Below are 22,128 nucleotides of genomic sequence, written 5' to 3'. Positions count from 1 at the left end.
GGAGGTTGAAGGATTTAAAAAATACGGTAAAATGCCAGCTGTAACAGTCAACATAGAAAAATGATGCAGAGATTGAATAGCATCTTCAGAAGACCCGAGAAGACAACTTCAGAGTTTCCTTTCTTTAAAATATACAAAAAAATCAAGCTTGAAATCAGGTGTCACCTACCATGATATCTGGGTTGACACCTACCAGTAGTAAAATTTATCTGTGGAAATACTGCGTTTGCAGATACTGCTATTTCAGCATTGTAGAGTGATGGGTTTTATTTAGAGAGATTATTGAACTGGTTAATTGTGTTTTATCTTACACTTATTCAGAAATCATTGTGCTGTGGTTGGTTACTCTTGGAAGTGGTTCTTGTTGAGGCTTGCCTCTGAGGTGAAATTTGGAATTCAAATAAAATGTGAAAAGATTGTGATCTCTGACAGATAATGTGCTCCTGTGTTAATGCTTAGAACACTGGGATTGTAGAATGTGATCTCTAAAACTCTTGAAATTTTCCTCATTATTTGTTGGCCTACTTTGTTTTCTGCCTCCCAGGCAGGCCTGAAACAAATAGCCGCTCTGCCTAAGGATAATTCAGTGTTACACAGCTTTGCTGCCATACCACATTCTTTGCTCTAACCTTTCCATTGGTTTGGTTTTTTCCCTAGACGGAGTTATTTGTGCACACGTTCAAGGACCAGCTGGTGAGAAGTGCCCTTCTAGCGCTGTACACGGCCCGGCCTGGCTGTGTGCTCAAGAAACCAGCTGTGCCCAGGAGCAGTGCAGAGGAAGGGGCTGATGCACAACACCAGGACCATCCTGCTCACGTCAAAAGGCAGGACTCCATACCCCATCATTCTGAGTATGATGAGGAGGAGTGGGTAAGTGGACAGAAACCCTTGGCCAGTGAAACCCTACAAATTAGCATAAGCCACCTCAAGCCCTCAGTGTCCTTGTCACATGCCGTTGCAGGGGGCAAAGGGGTGCAAAACTGTAAAATTGTGCTTCTCAGATGCATCGCAGATATGCAGATTTTGAAGCTAAATTGCAAGGCTTTGCCTAAGTACAGTGTGCTGCTCTGAGACTGCCTAGTTGTGCATAGAACAGTGAAGGTGTTGAGTGTATTCTTGCCCAGACACAAGAATAGTCTTTGTTCTTACTTGGGTTGGTTTTGCTAGTTGGGCAGATTTAAGGACTGGAACAGTATATGCTGTTCACAGGGAAATGGTTTTTTTCTTCCCCACCCCCTGCAACACCCCTCTCCAGCCCTCAGGCTGTAATCATTTTAAATACACTGAATTAACCCTCAGCCCATTGCCCCTAGACTCTGTTCTTAGAAACTGTCTGAGGTTCTGTAAAAGAATTAAATACAGTGTTTGGATTTTAACATTCTTAGCATATCTTTCAAAGATATGTATTATTTATATGGCTGAAATGTTATAAATCAATTATTTTGGTGGATGTCTTCTTTAATAGGTCTGTTACTTTATTTCATACGTACTCAAGCTATTTTTATTCAGTCCAGGCTCATGCTTTGAGTTCATCACTGTATTCTCATAGACGTAAAGGATGTCAGCATATTCATCTCTATTGTAAATAATTAATAACTTGTGTGAGCTATGGTATTCCACCTAACCTGTAATTTTTTCCACACCAAAAATAAAGGAAGAAGAATATATTTCTTCTAGAAGAAAGGCAATTATTTCCAGCCCCATGCATTAAGTATTCGTGAGATTTAAACAATAAATAACTCATTATTTCATTTGTCCTCCAGTTTTAGAGCCTTTAATTCACTTTTTCTTGTTTTCTCAACAACCTGAGGGGCTGGAATGGTGCTCTTTGCTTGAACTAAAGCCAAAATGTTTGTTTTTAGCTGTTGAAACATTTAGAGATATAAATAACACAATAGTTTTTGTAAAAGAGATAAATTTTGCACTGGAAAAAGTGGCATTTGTGAAAGCTGCATTTTAATTTAGTACTGCAGTTCAGCATCTCTGAAGAGAAGATAGCTTTGCTGTAATTCATAACTAAAAGCCGCCAGGTGCTTGGTCCTCACCTATTAAACTGCATAAGTGGGTCATTTTAAACAGCATTCATTTTTTTCTGCTGAATTAGTAATCTTGATTCAAATTAAATGTATCTTTCACTGTTTTCTGAATTGAGCTGAGTCAGAGTCATTGTCAAACTTGAGACAGTATAAATTTTGGAGAAATTTTGTGATTTTTTCTGGATTTGAATGGTTAAACTTTTCAGTTATTTCTGTCAGTAGAGGTGATATGAGTTTTAATAATCAAATTGTGATTAGCACGATGGAAAGAGAAAGAATAAAGGCATGTAAAATTTGAAAAAACACTTAATCCACTGTGAAACACAACTATAAAGGGAAAAACTTTAATATATGTTGCTTTGTATGCACAATGCTCTATCCTCCTTTGCTGTTGTAGGTTTTTTCCTCACTATTATCAGTACTAAGTGTTATAAGTACTATTATAAGTACTAGTGTTACATTTTGCAGTTGGAACTTTAGTTTTGCCTGAAATCTACATCCTTAAACAACTCTTTAAGCTGACCCTTGAAGCAGCCCACGAGGGTGTTAATCTCTGAGCAGAGCTCAAAAAGGCCTTAAGGAATTATCTGAATATCCACTGAAATGAAGGCGACACAGCATCTTCAGAGTGCTTGGACGTGCAGATGCTGTGCCATACATGGCACAAGCAAAGCACACAGCTGAAGTGGTGTGTATGGAGGGACAAGAAGTGACTGAGGAGCTCTGTGGTGAATTCGGAAAGGCTGAGAATCCTTTAAAAACAGAAACAGCCTCTGGGACTCCACTGGCTGGCAGTGTTTAGAAGGAAGACATCCAGTCAGGTGCAGTGACAGAAAGGAGTGTCCATTCCTGCTCTCTGAAATGAGGAAGGTGTCTTAGTTTTTAATGATACTTTCTGATCAGATGGAACTTAATTACAATTTTTTCAGTTGGATGAATGAAAGAGAATTATTTTACAGGCTCATTTTTAATTGTCCTAGGAGAGGTGCCCAGCTTTCACTGATGCCAAGGCCTGCCTTTCCATCTTTTCATCTGCTTAAGAAGATGAAAGGTCAGTGCTAGGCTACAGGAAAATATTCTGGAAGTAGTAAAAGATGACAATAAGAAGTGACGAAGTGAAGGGAGACGGCCCATCTTAATTGATCAGCATCGAACTCCAATTTATTGATCTAACATGCACATTTTTATAACCGTGTTAATTAAGTTCATACATATTGCAAAACCCGAGCTCATCATTGGCTACAGATTACACAGCAACCCCTCCTCTTGTTTTCAATACCTGTGGTTTGTTATTGAGACCAAAACTTGTGTTTCTCATCCTGTTATTAACTGTTCTCAAGGCCTCCATGTTTGTCACTGCTTTCCCATCACTACCCAAGGACAAGGTATTTACTTGTTATTAAAAACAAGCCTGAGAACTTTGCTGTTTACAGCTGCCTTTTACTTTTCAATCAGCTGTATATTTTCATGGCCTTTTTTCCTTCAAGCCATGTCTGAGCAAAATTCTCCAACAAAGAAACGGATTAATTTCTTCTCATGGAGAATCATAGAAGCCACGTGATTTTCAGTGATGGGAAACTGCAGTTTTACTTGAAAATTGTTCCTGCCAAACTGCAGAATTTCAACAGCCTTCTTAGATAAACGTGACTGCCTTTGGTGCAGACAGAATAACATCTCAATGAATGATAAATAGATGCCTCTACATTTTCTATCTGCCCACAATCCCAGGAGCCTCCTGTGTGGAGAAAAGGGGCTGTGAAACAGGCCCTTGCTCCCTCTCAGTTGCTTGTATATAAAAAAGCCAGATACATGATAATAAGAGTGAGCTTTCTGTCAACAGATGTTTATGAATTTCGCTTCTAAACCCTCAGGGAACGTTTGTGGGAATATTGTATAGAAATCATCTCAATGCTGGGTTAATAGTTGGTTTGAAAAAAGTGCTCTTTCCGATGTGAAACAAGGGCTCATATTTGTGTTGCTTGTGCAATAACTCCAGATGCTCTTTAAGAGCTTAATGCTTTTTTTGTGCAGGAATTAAGTTCCCCCATCACACAAAAGAAAAGGGAAATTAGATTGCTCCAACTTCTCTGAGCAACCTCACTTGCATATTCCTCAGCAACTTCAGTGACTGAAAGCTCTGAAGCTCCCTTATACTCTGGAGGATTCTTCATAGAATCCTTCTCCCCAGAATTATGCTTGTGGGCGGTAAAAATCAGTAGTTTCACACATATTGTAAATGTTTTTTCAGGATTGCTTGAAGTGCATAGAGGAGGAAACTTTTGAAGGAATCTATACCTGCCCTCAGTCTTTTGTGTCCTCAGGAGGAGGGAGCAGGGCATAAGATAAGATCCCTCTAGTCAGGCTGAAGCGAGGCATATAGTTGAAAAGCGACATTAGATTTAAATGTTTGCCTTAGCAGTGGCTCTAGATTTGCCTCCACTCAAAATCCAAGGGTTGCCATTTAAACGGAACTATGCTATTTCTCTGAGTTCTCAGTTTTCTTTAACCTTCTCTCTTGGTATTTTTGCAACTTCATTTTTCTGCCTGAAGACCTGACAAATACATAATGCTTCTGGCTCTGTAAAATACAAAACAAAGCAGTGATGTTAAATTCCCATTTTTAACCCTCAAGCAAACTCTGGTTGCTCTGCAATACTTTCAGAATGACTCAGCATTGAAACATATACTTGGAGAGGGAAGGGTGGTTTCTGTGGGTTTGTTATAGTTTGGTTTTAGTCTGATTGCTTGTCTTGTGAACAGCCTCATTACTTGTATGGCTTGGTTTCTTCCTTCTTATTCAGTGCTGCAAAAGTAGGTGCAAAAGCTTTGATTTCTGCAGCATCCAGCACCTGAAGGACCCTCCCTATATCTCTGATCCATAACAGCTCTTTCTTATGCTCCACATGATTTCTTTTCCTCTCTGCTTGTACAGAACTTTTTGTACCTCTCTATTACTTCCCTAATTCTCCTATTGTAAACTCAGTTAAGTGTGATGGTTGCAGTTTGTGTGAGAGGTGAGGAACAAAACTGAAATTGTGTTAGCTAATAAATATGCCATGACAGCAAGTTTCTCATTTTAGTCCTTGAATTAACATTTTCTTCAGCAGAGTAACTGATGTGATAAAATACAGGATATGTTAAATTATCAAAAAGAGGTTATTAAACACTGTGACAAAACTGGCCCACACAAGGTTTCATTTGTCAAGCTTTGAGTGTGTCTGTACTCTTAAGGTATCATTTAAATAGACAAGCTGCTCAGTTCCTTGCTATTAGACCTGAAACTTTGTCTGCATTATGTCGAGTTTGAAGCGCTTGTGCACAGTGTCTAAAACCATAAAAGTTTGGGTTCATTTACGCTGCAAGAGAATCTCCATGAAAAAGGCTCAGGTTGGTAATAGGCTGAAGGATGAGAGGAGCAGTCGTATGCTAACATCATGAATAACTTACTATTGTCCCTTTTTGGTTTTTTTTCTGCAGTAACATGCAGTGATAATTCTGGTCTTTTCAGGACAGGGTCTGGGCCAACGTGGCAAAGAGTTTGAACTGCCTTATTGCCATGGTGGACAGGCTGCTTGAAAAGGACAACATCAGCAACATCAAAGAGGGTGAAAATGAGCCTTCAGCAGAAGATTGCAAGGTGTTGCATACAGGCAGTAAGCAACCTCCCCTAATTTTTTTTTTTTTAGTCATTGACAAGAGTAAAGAAAAATTTGCACAGCTACAGAAAAGTCATCTAGAGAAGACTCCATAGTATCTTTGATGAGAGTGCTAATGGCAAGGTTTACACATTTGTGGGAGGTTATTTATCAAAGTACAGCTTTAATGTGTGCTCAGACTGCTTGCCATGTGCAGTTGTTTGTGCTAGAGTGTAAACCTTTTGAAACTACAGTCTTTTCTTTTTGTAGGCTGATGTAATTTAATTTACTCTAGATTTTACTTGCGTGTAGTATTTTGAGGAAAAAAAAAATTGGACTGTGTCTTACCCCATAGAAAATTTGTAAGGAAAGGTGAACATTCTGAATCAGTGTCATTCTCCTGCAAATGCTTCTGCTTTTCTGAGGTGATATACTGATTTTTATTTTCTGATTTGATAAAATTCATGTTTACCTGGATATACCTGTCAGCCTGTGTCAAAAGGTCAAATGGAATAATTCAGTGGGATGATGTAAAGAAAATTTTGTGACAAGGGTCCTTGTCACCTTCTGATCTTCTCCTTCTCATCTTCTGATCTTCTTCTGATCTTCTCCTATGATTCATGTTTGCATTCTTGATGCATAGATTATATCTGCTTAATAAGTCTAATGGGATTTTCTAGTCTGAAAGTGTGTTGCAATAAATGAAACAGATCCTTAGTGATGGTGGTAGTAGTCCTAATGGAAGGACATCAGAGCCAACCTTTGTGCCACTCTTTGGCTAAATAAATCAACTCCCCATACAAAACAACAAACCAACACAACTGCTTTATTTTGTACAGTTTTGTATAGTTTCAATTTTCTTTTTTTTCATTGTGCATTTTATCCTGTGTCTTCCCTTACATGTTCTCCACGGAATTTAATTACATCATTTTATATAAAGACTTTTAAAGTTATCAGTACTCACTTGTAATTTATTTCTTACACAACAAGAATTAAAATCACTTTTAAAGTTTTATGTCATTTGTGTAGTACTGGTGAGATCTGTGAATTCTGGTTGTAGTATTGATTTTTAATGCAGCTGTAACATCTGCATTTTACCAGTGTGAGAGGTTTATGCTGGAGTCCTGGCATCCTTGTTTTCAGTGCAAGATGTGTTGGACTTGATTTTGTGTGATTTGTTCAGAGAGCAGCTTATTCCTTATCTGTTTGGTTCTCTAAGTTTCTGTCTACCAGGCATGTAATGTTAGACAGGAGGGTGATATAATCTCTGCTCTCTAGTGAAGGCTTGCAGGTGAAAAATATCAACACAGCTTTCTACACCTTTCCCGCCTTCCTCAGAGAAAGTACAAATATTCAACAGCTAGGTAGGTGTAGTTTTGAACTTGGGAGAATCCTTAGATGGTGGGCCTTTTACAGACTTTTACAGACTTTTCCCTAATTTCCTTCACTCTCTTCAACCCCCTGAGTATCTCCTCTGCTATACGCCGTGTTATGGATTTAACCAGCACAGGCAAATGAAATATTGGTTACAACTTTTAGGTCACAAGCCAAAAACAAAAAAGGAAAAAGCAAAGTTGCATCATTTAAAGTACTGTAATAAGGCAGCCATCAAGTCATCAAGTAGAATGAAAGGTAGCTCTTGCTTAGCAATAATGATAATAGTGATGGTTAGAAAATTTTAGATGAGCTTCATCCAGCTGAGAGGTTGTCTTCTGGAGCTGGTGGGCCAAAGACACAAAAAATATCCAACTGCTATGATGCTGGAATAAATCCTTGCTTTTTTCTTCATTTCAGAGCCATCCCTATTTCTCTTGAATAAGTACAGGTGTCCTTCAGTGAGAGCAGTGCTTTTGTTGAGCTGTCCTGAAAGTTCTCTAACACTCCCTCACATGAGAGCTGCAGAGATCTGTGGGGCAAACTGCTGTGTTTTCATGTCCTTTTTGAGTAAGACATCGTTTTAGGAATGCCTTGGACAGTTTATAGGACTTTCAAGGTCACATAGAGATGGAGACGTTTTAAAATTGCTTTCTTTTATAGGACTAACTTGAAAGATGGAGCTTTCCGAAGAGCTTTCCAGGTGTGTGCCAAAGTTGGTTCCCTAATGATTTTCAAAACTTTGGGGCCAGAATTTTTCATGCTTGACTTCTCTATGAGAGTGTGGGTGTAGATGTTTGTTTTTCTCTGCATCTCCCTCTCTGAAATTTAACGTGAAACCCTAAGGCTGCACTGTGAAGCAACTACACAGAGGTTGAGATTCCAAGTTTACAGTTACAAATTTGGCTTTAATTCTGCTTCATTTTAAACTTGAAGCCTGATTATGAGTTCACAGCATTTTCCTAGATACAAAATCACACTGTGTACGCCCATAGATACATTTCTAAAATAACAGACTTTTGCACTACTTAAAATTCACAAACGTGACATAAATGAAAAGCTTGCCACATCTTGCTTATATATTATACATAATTTGAGCATATTTGAGCATAATGTATTTCATTAATACTGCAAATATATGGCGCACAGGTTGATCTTTAAGTCTGAAACTGCTTTAGTTGATACTCAGAGAAATTGGGCTGCTTTTGTAAGAAAAAGAATGCAGAGTTTTGAACAAAATAATAACAAATAAGCCTTGAAGTATGAGATTAAATTTTTGCTTATTTAGTGAACCTGACTGGTTTTTTGTAGCATATAGCAATGAAAGACCTTTCAAAAAATGCACATCTGTTCATTTTAGATGATAGAAAATATTATGACAATATTTTGATGCAATAGCATTTTCATATAAATTTAGATATTGTTGTAACATATATTCAGAGTTTCCTAAAGTAGGTTGATATTTGCAGTCTCAGTGACTATGGCATTGTGTGATCTTACTCTCTTTTTTCAAACATGTTTATATTTGTTGTTTGGAATCTTTGTAATTGGAGATACTGGAGCACTTTTTTTTGCTGTACTCTGCCTTTCAATGTGAATTATACCTTCCTTAGCCTTAACTTTTCATGCAGTCTGACCTTTGAGTGTATTCTAAAGACTGAATTTGAGTTACAGTTACCAAGGTAACATGCTATGGTTTCATCAGTCGCAGGATTATGAATCCTCTGCAGGATAAATCAGGAAGAGTAGAAGGATTTTTAAGGAGAGGGCTTTTTTGTTGTTCTTCTGACTCTAGTCTGGTTTGCCTTGGAGAAATATGTGACAACATTAAATTCTTTTCACTTTTGCCTTTTCGTTTTCCGTGAGAGTTGTGATGTGAAAGCCTGTCCTGCAGCATTAGAGGTGCCAGTGGAACACAGCGTTGGCTCTGGTGCTGGCACAGCCCCGACAGATGTCTGTGCTTGGCTGCTGCATGTGGCTGCTGTTTCTGTCTGCTGCTCGTGCCTCCTGTCAGAGCTCCCACCCAGCCGTTCCCTCGCTGCCTCTGCGTGAGGACTCCCCCATTTGATACACACAGGATCCACCTAGCATCACAAACAATTTGAGTTGCCAGTGTGATTGCACCTGGATTTTGCCTTTAAGTGAATTATGGAATCATGAGCTCCGTGAACTGGCCCTTGATAACCTTCAGCATAGGTTTGCAAAGAGCACCTGGGGAACATTGCCACATTTCCTAGCTGGAATTACAGGAGACCTCTGTTCATACTCACATTGCTACAGACACATGTGGGTTTATTTTTCTTGTATTATCTCATACCTGTTGGGGACTATATAAGTTTAGATTCAAAATTTCGGACTTTCATTGCCCTGGGGATGGGGACTACATCTTTCGTTGCATCCCTTCCAATGCAGGCTGGTAGAAGTGGGAAATAAAGCTATGTTCTGTGGGAAATAAAGCCGTGCTCTAGTTTTATTGGAATCTTCAGAAAAGCTTTTATTATAAAATATTGTTTAGTCATGAAGATGAAAAATTTTTCTGTGGTCTGTGTCCTTGAGCAGCAGACATAATTTATTTAGAGCAGTCACATGTGAAAAGCTTTCTCTTTCCTTCCTCTTCCTCACATTTTTCCTTCCTTTTCTTTGAAGCTTGTATTTACAAAAGTTTTACTTATGCTTTTTTTTCCCCTTTTCCCCTCTCTTCTGTGTCATCCTTTTCTTTTTGATAGGATCCTTATCTGGGCTGAATGTAGCCCAGGAATACAAGACAATCCCCTTCAGCAGTACTTTCTTTAAGTACTTTGGCTAAAAACAGAAGCTGAAAAATATGTAAGGGAAAGACTGTTTAACTGAATCAACAAACTAAAACAAGATATAAGAATATTTAGTTGCACAGCATTCACAGAACCTTCCTATGCTTAAAGTGTATTAGATTTTCTTAGCTTTGTCTTTTATTACCTTTGTCCTCTCTTTCTGTTTTCACTCTGACTAAGCATGCTGAGATGCTCATGTAGGTATTATTGGATGGTTTTGGGTTTAGCTATTAATCCATGTGACAGTGGAGAAAATCTTGGATGGTTGCAGTGGAATAATAAATCCCAAGAATTCCAAATTTCTGGACACCCAAACTGTGCAAAGCAAACTGCTACCTTCAAGTGCAGGAACACCAGGAAATCTTATTCAGGTTTTTATTGTTCCTGCAAGAACTGCTGCAGCATTATGAGTACAAAGCCTCCTCCTTTTTCAAAGAGCTTAGCCCTCAGCTGCAGTTCAGCTGAGCTCCAAGAGCTGCGTGGCAAAATAAAGAAATAAGGCACTGACCTTTTTATGGTGCAAAGTTGAATATGTGCAATCTTCTGTCTTTTTAAACCTCCCTTTTAAAAAAAAAAAAAACATTAATTCAAAGACTGTTCCTTTCCTAAGTCAGTAAAATCAAATTCTGGGTTAATTATTTCATGCTGATTTTAGGGATTTACTGCTGCTGTGTTGGTTGGTTGGTTTGATTTGCCTGCCTTTTTCATTAAAACAGAGTTTGTCTAATGATCACTTTGTGATATAAAGACAACTCATTTATGTTTTTTTACCTCTAATTATTTCAATTCTGTCATGGAATATTTTTATGATCAGGTAGCGAGTGATTAATTTAAGTGAAACGTTACCTCGTGGGTATCTGCTGTTACATTTATACGTCACATTTATATTTGTGTTTCTTACATTTGTGTGGCTGTAGTGCGCCCCTTTGCTTTAAGGGCACAACATTATGCATTCTTCTGCTTTTTCTTTAAGGTTTGGTTTTTTAACTTCATACCATTCAAGTTTTGAAGTGACTTAAAGCAATTTATGGATTTTAGGTGGCACAAATAGCAGTGACAAAATTGGCTTTTTTAATCTGTTGCTAGGGCTAAAGGAGATAGGAGTACAATGCTGAAGCATCCTTTTTGGTTACCAGCATATTTTAATGAGCATTTCAGTGGGCCTGACTTTGAAAAGACCAGAAGCTTGCTTTTCTGCCAAAGTTTATAAAATTTAACATGTGGTTTGACATATTGCAACTTGGATATGAGCACGCAGAACTGACTAGCTGGGTGCTAAGCAGGTCATTTGCCTGCACAGCCTGTTGATTACAGGAACATGGGGCTGAAGGGCGTTTTCCAGTAACCAAAGGGCAAATCCTGTCACAGACTGAGCTGCCATCACTCTCTTGGCAATGAACATGGAATATTTACTCAGTGCTTTGTGGAACATGCACTTTTGTTTTAATCTCATTCTAACTGCATAGCGGTGGTACTGTCCTTTTAGTTTCATCCTTTAATTTTTTAATTTAATATGTTTGGTTTTCATGCCTTGTTTTAGTTTCCCGTGGCTGACTAGCTCTATTTTTGTGCTGAGTTTCTTTGCTTTATCCGGAGACTCTGACAGTTCTTCTGGATGCTAAGTGTTCCAAACTGACAGGCTGCCCATGTCATTTTAGCAACCTGCCAGTCATCCCGGAGTCTCCTTGTCGCTTCTGTTCTTGCTTCTAATCTCCTTTTTTTAGATGGTCACTCATTCAGTTAATTCTTCACCCCTTCTTCAAACAATTTTCCGCTGTGATTTTAATTTAAAAGAAAGTTGAGATCCGAAGGCTCAATGTGTGTGAGTCCATGAATGTGTTAAAAGCAATAATTTGTATTATTCCTTTCCTGAAGTGATTCTACAAAGGTATTCTGAAAAATATCTTATTCTAAAATGTATACAATATGATTTACTGAGTCACTCTAAGAGAACTCTTAGACTTTAGACTTTGAGCTTACTTTGCTGCTGATGCTTTTATTGGCATATGTATATTGCTTAAATTAATAAAGGATTGTAATTTGACTGAGACTTTAGATTGCCTGATCTGTCTACACTGGCTTCCAGTACATTACACTTTTTTGTCTACCTTATTTCTAAACTCGTCTGTGTTTTGCAGCAGCCTCTGGTTGTTCTTTTGCTTTTATTCCCTGGAATAAACACCACAGTTAGTTCTTGTTATTTTCTCCTCAGGAAGAGGGGAAATCAAGTTGCTGCTCAGTCTTTTTCATCAGCTTAAGGAGATTAAATCTTGGTAGCTCTGCGCTGCAAGCTCTCCATTTTTCCAGCAGCCTCTCTAAAACGTGTACACCAGCGTTTGGCACACAGCGTGTCATCACTCTGTTAGCCAATGACATGTATAAAATCACCTGGAGCTTGTGCCTGGGGGTGGCTCATGGTCTGTTTTGTCAGGATGACACTTGCTTCAGAACTGCTTTTTTCCAGGGAATGCTTCCTCAGTCTGTGTTACTCATGGTTAAATATGTATGACTGTGGTAAAACTCATGTTGTCTGACCACAAAGTTAACAAAGAGCTCATCCGATTCTCTGTGCATGCTCTGTCCTTGTTCCCCTTTCCTGCTCCTTGCTTTCTCTAATTTCTCCCAGCTTTCAAAGCTCTCTGCAGTCTTCTTGGCTGCAGTTTTATTAATTTGTGTGTTTTTCTGGAGCTCAGCCAAATTGACTGGCAACAGGCAGCTGTCTTCTGCCTCAAGAACTTCCTCAGTTCTAATGAGGTTTTACTGGCCTGACTCAGAATGTTACCTGAAACAACACGCTGCTGTCTTGCACCTAATTACAACAGATTTTAATTATCATTGATTCTTAATTACACTGACCTACAGAAAATATGAGCCAATTATAGACTGTTGCATTGTCAGTTGCATTCCCAACTTTTATATAGATTCTTCTAGAGTGTTGATTTCCCTCATTTCAAACTGTACAATCAAACTGAGATGTAGATTCTGAAGGAGGGGGATTTATTTATTTGTTTTTATTATTTGCTCAACTTAGGGGTAGGCAAAGCCATATGCAACTACCAGGCAGGTCTGATTTTATTAAATCATATAAAATTCAGGAGTAGCTGGGATTATTGGGCAAGTTTGTGTAAGGTGTTCCAATTCTCCTCCATTCCTAGTTATCACTGTTTCATTTGTAATGTATTAAGGAATCACATTTTTCAATCATTTCATGAGTGTTTTTTTTAATATGCCTAGCGTGTATTTTCATAGAGAAAAACATGTTTCAAAATACTCTGCATCTCTCTGATAGAAATAGCTAAAATGAGTTCAAAATGTCTAAATGTTTAAAGAGAACAACATAGAATCTAAAAAAAAAGGAATATGGTCTGAAGCTTTTTATATTTCCAGCCTGTAGATTAAGTAGGTGATACCCTTCCAGATACCTATTTGTTATTGTGTTTTACCCTCCAGCACCCACCTTTTCTTACATATTTGGTTATTCTCTCTGGTTTTGCATTTTTGATGCTATTTCATTTCTTACATAGCCAGTTCTGAGTCCTGAAAGGAGACTCCATCGCCACTGTATTAATCTCTGTGTGCTAAATGAGGTTTTATGTGTTTCCCTGTGTACTCTGTTTGTGACACTTGAATACCAGTTTTACAGGGATGCTGGGACTGTTGGAAAAGGCCATTGTTTCAGAGTGCAGTTGGATTCAGGCCAGGGATTTAACCCCATTCCCAGTGGTAAGATGGAATCCTGCTTATAAGTATGTTCTCCAGTGGCATTTGTGGTCCCACAGTGGTCTGGGGAGAGCTGCAGGGGTTGTTTTAAAGGGAAGGGTGATGTGCACAGCTGCTCCTGCCATCCTTCCTAGTGAAGAAGGGTTTTTCACTGCGAGTTTTCCAGTCTGGAGCAGATGACCTGTCGTGTTGTAGGTGACTGGTACGAGCAGCTGTACCCGCTGGTGGTCACGCTGAAGGACTGCATGGCAGAGGTGGTGACCAGGGCCAAGCAGTCCATGGCCTTTGTCCTGCTCCAGGAACTTGCCTGTGGCTTGCCCCAGTGCCTGATGCTGACCCTGAGGAGAGACATCGTCTTCAGCCAAGCAGTAGGTTGTCTTGTGTCGCTCACTTCCTTCTCTTGCTCTAATTATAAGCATACTCTTCATGCCAGTGTTTGTGGGTTTCTTTCTCATTGGTTTTTTTTTTTTTCCCTTACAATTTGATACAGCTTTTTCATTTATTTTCCATTATATTCACCTAAATAATTTATAATGTGGTAAGAAATTAAATAGGAAGTAGAAATCCATGGTACTGGCTAGGCAGCATCCAAGTCAGGGAGATTTTTTTCTCCTGGTCACCTTGGAAATAGGGAGAAGACAATTTGTTTTCAGTTTGTGGCAGTGTTTTAAGTGTTTAAATACTATTAGCATGTCTTTCCTTAGAACTGTCTTTTCTTGGCAAATAACTGAAGCTCTTTATGTCTTCTCCTGTATATCATGTTTTTTTCAGATAGATTTTTTTCTAAACATTTCACTTAATTTCTCTCTTAAGTTGGCAGCTGCCTAGGAGATTCAGTTACATTAGATGTTGAACCACTTTCAAATCCATCAGAATTCACATGTTTAATTCACAGTCTTGCATGTTTGAAGCCTGACAAGTGAGGTTCTGGTCTTATTTATGTCAGTGTAAATAACACACAATGATACAAAACAAATTAAGCTTATCTAATATACCTTAACAGAATATTTCACTACTTTATACACCCCCAAAAAACCCATCAAAATACATTATTATGAAATCATGTACTTAGTCACTAAACAGAAATACCTATGCTGATTTCTCAAATATGTAGGTGCTACCTCTGTTGTGTATAATGATGGCAAGCCTCATTTTAACTGTTTGTCTTGTAACAGTTGAAATGTCTTGTATCTGTTTGTCTTGTAACACTCTTGCACATGTTTTAATTATCTTTACAACTCGCTGGATTGGTCTGTGGTTTTGCAATCAAATTGCACACAGGTTTACATGATCAAGGATTTTTACAACAGCTTCACACTGTTGGATTGCTGGTGCAGTATGAAGGACTCCTTAGCACATACAGTAAGTATTGCTCTTGGACAAAGTTCCTTATGTTCCCTGCCCAGAAGTTACCCAGGAAGTTCTTATTTTAACCTCAGCAAGCCTCTTATTTGGCTTGCTGAATCAAATCTTGTCCTTACAAGACAGTAGACTTGCACATAATAGCACAGCTGAAGTCATTGACACTGTGTTGTTAATTCTGCAGCAAAAGTTATTAATCTGTTTCATTCTGAGTTCCTCAGAGAACACGGCCTGCTTATTGTTCCATGCAGACCTGACCCAAAATAGCAGGTTTATAAAACTAATGCAAACGGAAGATTTAAACACTTACTGCTTTTATCAGCCTCGGCCCTGATCCCCAGTGCTGATAATGTGAAGATAGCCTGAAAACAGTTTCATAGTTTGTTACACATGCCATTATTTGATATGTATTAAAAAGGAAATTTGGAGGGAGAAATTGCCTTATGTTTCAAACTTTGAACTAGATCTATTGGAATCATTCCCTGAATCAGAGATTTTGACTAAAGTAGAGGAATTTAGCATTTGTGCAGCTTTATTATGCAGTTGCTCATTTGGAGATAGCTGTCTTCTTCATTTTACATGATGCTTGTTTTTATTCTCAAAACCTTTGTCCTCCATCAGCAGGAAAGCCTTTTGAAAACTTTCAGAATAGACAAAAATGGCTTTTCTGAGGTTATTTTATGTCTATATAGAGCAGGCTGATTTTCAGAATTGCTTAATACTCATGGTTACCATTTAGGGCACAGAATTGTCAGCAGTTCAAGAAATGAGTCTGGTTTTATGTAGGTTACTGTAATGTGGATTTAGAACTGTGATTTTTAGATGCACAGACTGGAAAATATATTGCTTTGCCCTGACCTATACAGTGACTGATCTGCCAACTCTGTTAATAGTCTCTTTAATCTTTTCATGTAGGTGAAGAAGCAGGGATGCTCGAAGACATGGCTGTGGGCATTTCAGATTTGCAGAAAGTAATGTTTAGAGTAATTGAAGCCAAGTCAGAAGATTTTTTGCCTATTATAAGTGGAAGGCGGTAAGAACTTTGTTTCTTGGAGCCCAGGAAACTGAGCTGCAGTTTTAATCTGTAGCCCATGAAACCCGTCTAATGGTTTTCTTGTTGCTGAGTTCTGTTTTATTGAAAGTGCATTGTTTTACTTTTTAGAAGGTGAGTTAGTAGGGATTCTAAAAGCCAGTAGGCTCTGGGTTACTCTCCTGATAAAAAGCTGAAGTTCCAGTTACTAATACAGATTAATCTGAGCAGCGTCTGTGTTGTGCAGAGCTGCTGGTGCATTATTCACACATGGATACTGAACCCTGGACAAGTGACAAGGCCATTGTTTACAAATGTGGTCTCTAACTGAGAAACTTTGCTTTTGAATGTCCTGAATTTGTATTTCAGCATGAGAAATGAAACTGCAGTTCCAAGAGTTAGGCCTTGATTGTTTTTAAGATGGAAACCAAAAAACTCCGATGCCACTTAGTATTAAAAACTTAGTAGTCACTTTTAAAAATGGAAGCCTTTTTTAGCTGCTGAAAATCACACAGGACATAGGCAGTCTCAGAAATCCTTGCACAAAATCACTTATCCTTTATGAATCTCACGTGAGTACTGCTGAATGTCAGGACATATACTGCAATACTCCGTTTATTTTGGCTATTTGAGGGTTAACAAGATTGGAATGGATTTTTCATCTTTATTATTATTCTAGTCTGAAGCTCCAAATAGTTTTATTTTGCAAAAATCACTTCCTTAATAGTATCATTGCTCTTAAGATGACTGTAAATTAAATTCAGCTAAAAGCAGGAACTTTTAGAAAATATATGTTTCCTCTGAAGGGGGCTTTCACCACTGATTTACTTAATTAATCTGGATGATTCACTCTCATCATATGGGCTTTCTGAGAAGGGATTGAATAAATAACAGGAAGGCTGGAATATGATAGGCAATACAATGGGAATAATTAAAATTAAAAAAATTTTAAAAATAAAATCTACAAGGTTTATGTGGAGGAGTGCCATTCCTCTTAGAGCTGTGATAAGACTGCTCCTATCAAACAGCATTGGAAGTGAACCGTAAAAAGAAAAGATGAAAAGGTGAAAATCTAGTTATTTTCTAATAATTTTTTTAGAAACCCTCCATTTTTATTTTGGTTGTTATATGGTATGGCTCAATAAATGAGAGTGAAAGACTGTAGAAATGCAAGACAGAAAAATCAAACTACAAATTCTTATCTTGAAGAGTCAGCATATTTACTTGTAATTGTTTTTTCTAGGAAAGTGCTTAAACCTGACATTCTGTGTGCACAAACAAATCAATCCAAAGTGTGTGGCACTGTCTAGCAGTGCACTGATCATCTGGTGTGGGTGGTAGACACCAGCCACCCAGGGGAGGTGAAATTCTGTTCAGGAGCTCACATGCTTTTATTAGAGGCCATTCTTTTATTAGAGGCGCTTTTGGAACATTCTTTACAGAATCACAGAATATTTTGAGTTAGAAGGGACCCATATGCATCATCAAGTGCAACTCCTGGCCTTGCACAGGGCTTCCCAAGAATCACACCCCGTGCCTGAGAGTTCAGATGCTTCTTGAACTCTGTGAGGCTTGGTGCTGTGACACTTCCCAGGGGAGCCAGTTCAACCTGCTCAACCATTCTCTGGCTGAAGAAACTTTTCCTGACATTCAAGAACCCCATCCTCACTCTTGTTTTCATTGTTCCTAGTGAACATTACATTATAGAGGTCCAGCTCCCAGCAAAGATGTTTCAGCTGCTGCCACAAGAGATTAAAGAGGGAAAGCTGCTTCGCATGTATCCAGTGCTCTTTAATGTTGGAATCAATGAGCAGCAAACACTGGCAGAGAGGTAAGGAAAAGTCACGTTGCATTTTCTGTCCAAGTACTCCATGCTGGTACAGGCTATCTCTCAGGATTAGAAACAAATCTTCTTTGTTATTTGCTCTTAGACAATCTCACATTGACTCAGTGTGTATTTTCAAAGGTATTAAAGGAAATAAACACAAGCTATGAAGCAATGTAGAACAGTGAAAAAGTCCAGATGAAGATAAGATCATAAGCAGGGCTCCGTTTCACAGAGTTGGTGCCATGTTTCTCTTGGATACAGGTGCAAAATGGATTTCTATTTCAGATGCAGAATTTTGGTTGTATGCAGTACTCTGAAATTCTCACACAAGTTTGAAAATTCAAAATTCTTACATCTTGAAGATGGGTTTGAAGAGACCAAACAAGTGATAAGCTAGAGAAATTAGTACTCCTCTGCAACAGATTGCTGGAAACTAATTAATTAGTATAAAAATAGTCATGGATTCACCAACGTATTAATTTTCTCTTCCAAGAGAAGGGTATCTGTCAGTCATGTTAAATTACCACATTTGTGCAGGGCTAAAACTGCAAAGTAGAAGTCAAGATGTCAATACAGACAGCTACTTTGTTAAAACTTCTTTTCTTTTAGCTGCTTTTATTAACAGAGCGTCCAAAATACCTAATGCTTATCTTGAGGTTGCATTTGCTCTAAGCCAAAAGCTTATAGCAAAGCTGTAGCTGGAGTAATGGAGGGATACAGTGAAAATCCTTAACCTGGGTAATAGGCAAGAAGTTAAACACCACAGGATTTTATCTCCTGTTCACTGTAGACAGCCAAGTAAACCCAGTCTTTTAAAGAAGTCTACTAAAGAATGTCATTAGGTAGCTTTGTGAATGTTTATGGGACACTTCTCCAAGTTGAGTGGTGGTATGTGAGAAAATTTAGGCAGAAAGTTGAAATGGGAGACATAGACTGAATCTAAAGACAGTAAAATCTGGCATTTTACTGTGAAAGAGCTGGATAGCTGGTTAGAGAACTTGGAAACTTCTTGAAAATGAAAATAGGTTATTCTGATGACATAAAGAGAAAAGTGCTGAGAGGAGTGACGTGGCCAAACTCATAATGTGCAAAACCAACAAAATCAGTCATGACAGTTCTGAGTGGGACACTCAAAAAATAAGAGGTAAGACATGATGTGGTAAGCAAGAAGCAGGCTGGTGGGAGCTTACACGAGTGAGATAGGCAGGAAGGACTGAGTTATGAATAGTCTGAGGAAAAATTTGACAACATTTAGAAATAGCCTGATTACCTGGGGGCTTGTAGAGGAGTTGGTATGAAAAGATGCCTGGCTTGCAAGTGAAGTGGCAGGAAGTGTTGTTCCCAGTGGTCATTTTACATTGTGTGCAAAGAAAGCCATAGGAGAAAACAAAATAACTGCATATTTATAAATATGGATATGTACTAATATCTGCCAAGAAAATAAGTTCAATGCAGAAGCAGCTTTAATGCATGCAGTTACAGTCTGCTTTTGTCTTAATTCAAAATGCTGCTTAACTCCTAAAGTTGTACATTTGTTTTTGAGACTGAAAACACCACACACGATTTATGGCTAAAAACATGGAGGGGTTTGTGGGATAAAGAACCTGAGAATATAAAAACACTTTCGTGGCAAATTTCTAGGAAATGTTACTGTATTAGAAAAAAAATCTTTTAATTTGTTTTTTGATAGAATACACTTGAGAATGTTTCCGATTTAAAAGAAATGTTCTCATGTGACAGTGCAGCAATGGCTACTAAGGAAGTAGTTACATCTTCTCCCTGTGGCCTGTTGAAATATTTGCTTCCCTTGTTCCCAATTTAGCAGCATATTTGGTATCTTCTGATCTGTGTCCCCTTCTCTCTGAGTTTCTCACTTATCTGCCCATGCCTCTCTTCCTGTACTCCTCCATTCCCGTTTCAAATCTATTCTGAAGATGAATTTCAAAACTTTGGCCCTAATTGTCATGGGGACATTCGTGTCTTTACAATCATATCTCTTGTAGTACCGTGAGATTTAGTTTCTTGGCATGTGAAATGTGGCTGTTGTAGAAATCTTGGTCTCAGAGAGAAAGATATTTGTTTTTATAGCTACAGTTATTTTGTAGATAAGCTTCTCTTCCATCTTGTGTCACTTCCATATTATCCAGCTCTTACAGAAATTGGTATGCTTAAGCAGTAGCAGCACTAAGAGATGGAGAGTTGGTGTTCTCTGCCTGTGGTACCCAATTTTTGGAATTGGAATTCCCCCAAAGTGCCTTTCCATTTATTCACGATTTGTGAGGGGAAAAGAATAAGTGCCTTATTGCATGTTTGTAAATAGATTGCTTTGTTAATAAACTTTTGGAAGAAGTATGCATCAGCGATGATCTCGTTTCCAAAAATTAATTCCAAAGCATACAAGAACTTAACTACTGCATGTTTGACAAAATCTAATGCATTTAGCACCAAAGTTATTTCTTTATGCAAAGAAATAACTATGAAGGATAATTTATCTTTTGTTGTTGTTTGTGGGTTTTGGGTTTTTTTCATAATTTATTGTGTATTTTCATAGGTTTGGAGATACCACTTTGCAGGAAAACATTAACCAGGAAAACTTAGAGCTTCTCAAAGAATATTACAAGTTATTTACAGAAAAAATGCCTCCTGATTGTGAGTACAAAATAATGCAATGTCCAAATCGGTTTGAAAAGCTTTGAGTAGGTAGAAGGTTATAAGACAGTAATATTAGCAGAATCCCATAACTTGTTCCATAAATTTAAACATTTTGTACCTGTACATGACCCTGCTGGTCTCAGGAGTGATTTCAGGCCTTGTGCCACAGCAGAAACTACAGAGAAAATGAAACAGAGGAATGATGAACTGAACAGCTATTTTAAGTTATTAAAATAATAAGTTTGTTAATATTTCATGTAGAGGACAGTCTGTACCTACTGTATTTTTACATAAATACTTGGTGGGCAATTTCATCAGCTTCAGTCATACCCTCTGTTCTTATTCTGAAAATATGTTGAGGTTTGGTGAACCATGGAGAAATCTGCAGATCAAATACAAGCAATGAGCCACATCATCATTATATGAACGACAAGGTTTCATTGGAATAGGCCCTGTATTCCACTTCTGTAGAACTTCTGTATTATAAACATAAGCATTACTATGCTGTTACTCTGATTGCCAGAAGCAAGGACTGAAGAAAACATCTGCATCAATCGAATCCTGTTAGTTTTAATGCCCAAACTATAGTCCCAAATGTGGGAGATTTAACTGCCTGATGTTTAAATGCTATGTAAAACTTTAATACATCACATGCGTATGTATACATGTTTATCTCTTATATCAGGATGATTTTAATTTGTTAATCATTTTGACAGAAACAAAAGCCCTTCCTAAATGATGGGCAGGATGCCCATCCATCCCCCCACAGACCTAGTATTTATTTCCAGGATGTCTACAGAGAAACTCATACAATAAGTTGGGTGATTAATTGAGGGGAATCTTGCTAAGAAAACATCCTCGAAAAACTAACCTCATGCAGGTTAGGACTAAGGTAGATCTGCTACCTCATAAATGGATTTTATTTTATAAAATACTGCATGCAGACAGTATTGGCTACTTTTCATTAACACAATTTAAACTTGTACTGCCTTCCTGAAGGATTATTAGTGAGCCACACAGTTCCTGGACTTCTTTCAGACTGTGAAGGCTTTTGAGAACTAATTGTGTCTAGTTCATCGTGTATTTTCTGGTTATTATAACTTTCTTGCTTTTTTTCTTTACCTTTAAGAACTCAGTCTCTTCTTTATACAATTTTTTGTGGAACATAAAGCATCTTTTGGTTCCACTGCCCTTCCCAGTAGCTCCCTGCCAGTATACAGAGTCAGTCTTTTGCCTTGGAGAAATGTGCCTTTTAAACCAGCCCCCTGGGAAAAAAGGGAAGCTCTCAAACTTGTTCATTTGTGGCAGGACTTAATCCCACTCCTGTTCCCCCTCGTCTGGAAGACAAACCTCCATACAAGGCTGGCAGCAACCCTGGTGCTGGGGCCACGTGAGAGGCATTCAATATTGATGGCTTTTTGATGGTTTTGTCCCACCTATCCAGATAATTTCCTATAATGCCAAATCTGTGCTACAAAATCAATGCAGGACTGTGTTCCCAAAGCTGTCAGTTCCAAACAGTGCTCAAAAAGCCCAACAGAATTTGAGCATTTGCAGCCCTATTTGCCAGGCTGTTGGATCCACCCTTGGTAGCCTCCCTGGCCTGCTGCCTCATTCATATATTCCCTTTCAAAGAATTCAATTTCCCACTCCCTGGAAGGTATTGCCACCTTCGCTGTTA

General features: G+C 38.3%; 1 protein-coding gene across 1 annotated transcript in view; it reads left to right on the top strand.

Moving 5' to 3' along the window:
* The window catches only part of LOC128950064 (inositol polyphosphate 4-phosphatase type II-like), an 82,002-nt gene that overhangs the window by 31,260 nt on the left and 28,614 nt on the right, over nt 1–22,128 (top strand). The window contains exons 6-12 of the mRNA XM_054294942.1: nt 658–870; nt 5,545–5,689; nt 13,771–13,942; nt 14,813–14,937; nt 15,853–15,970; nt 17,658–17,798; nt 20,347–20,444. Coding sequence (XP_054150917.1) covers nt 658–870; nt 5,545–5,689; nt 13,771–13,942; nt 14,813–14,937; nt 15,853–15,970; nt 17,658–17,798; nt 20,347–20,444 — 1,012 coding nt within the window. The remainder of the gene's footprint in view (nt 1–657; nt 871–5,544; nt 5,690–13,770; nt 13,943–14,812; nt 14,938–15,852; nt 15,971–17,657; nt 17,799–20,346; nt 20,445–22,128) is intronic.

Source organism: Melozone crissalis, unplaced genomic scaffold (genome assembly GCF_028551555.1).
Source record: "Melozone crissalis strain CALT ecotype California unplaced genomic scaffold, PUWL_Pcris_2 ptg000391l_1, whole genome shotgun sequence".
Lineage (NCBI taxonomy): Eukaryota > Metazoa > Chordata > Aves > Passeriformes > Passerellidae > Melozone > Melozone crissalis.
The sequence above is the reverse complement of the archived record's forward strand: the minus strand, read 5'-3'. Positions and strand labels throughout refer to the sequence as shown.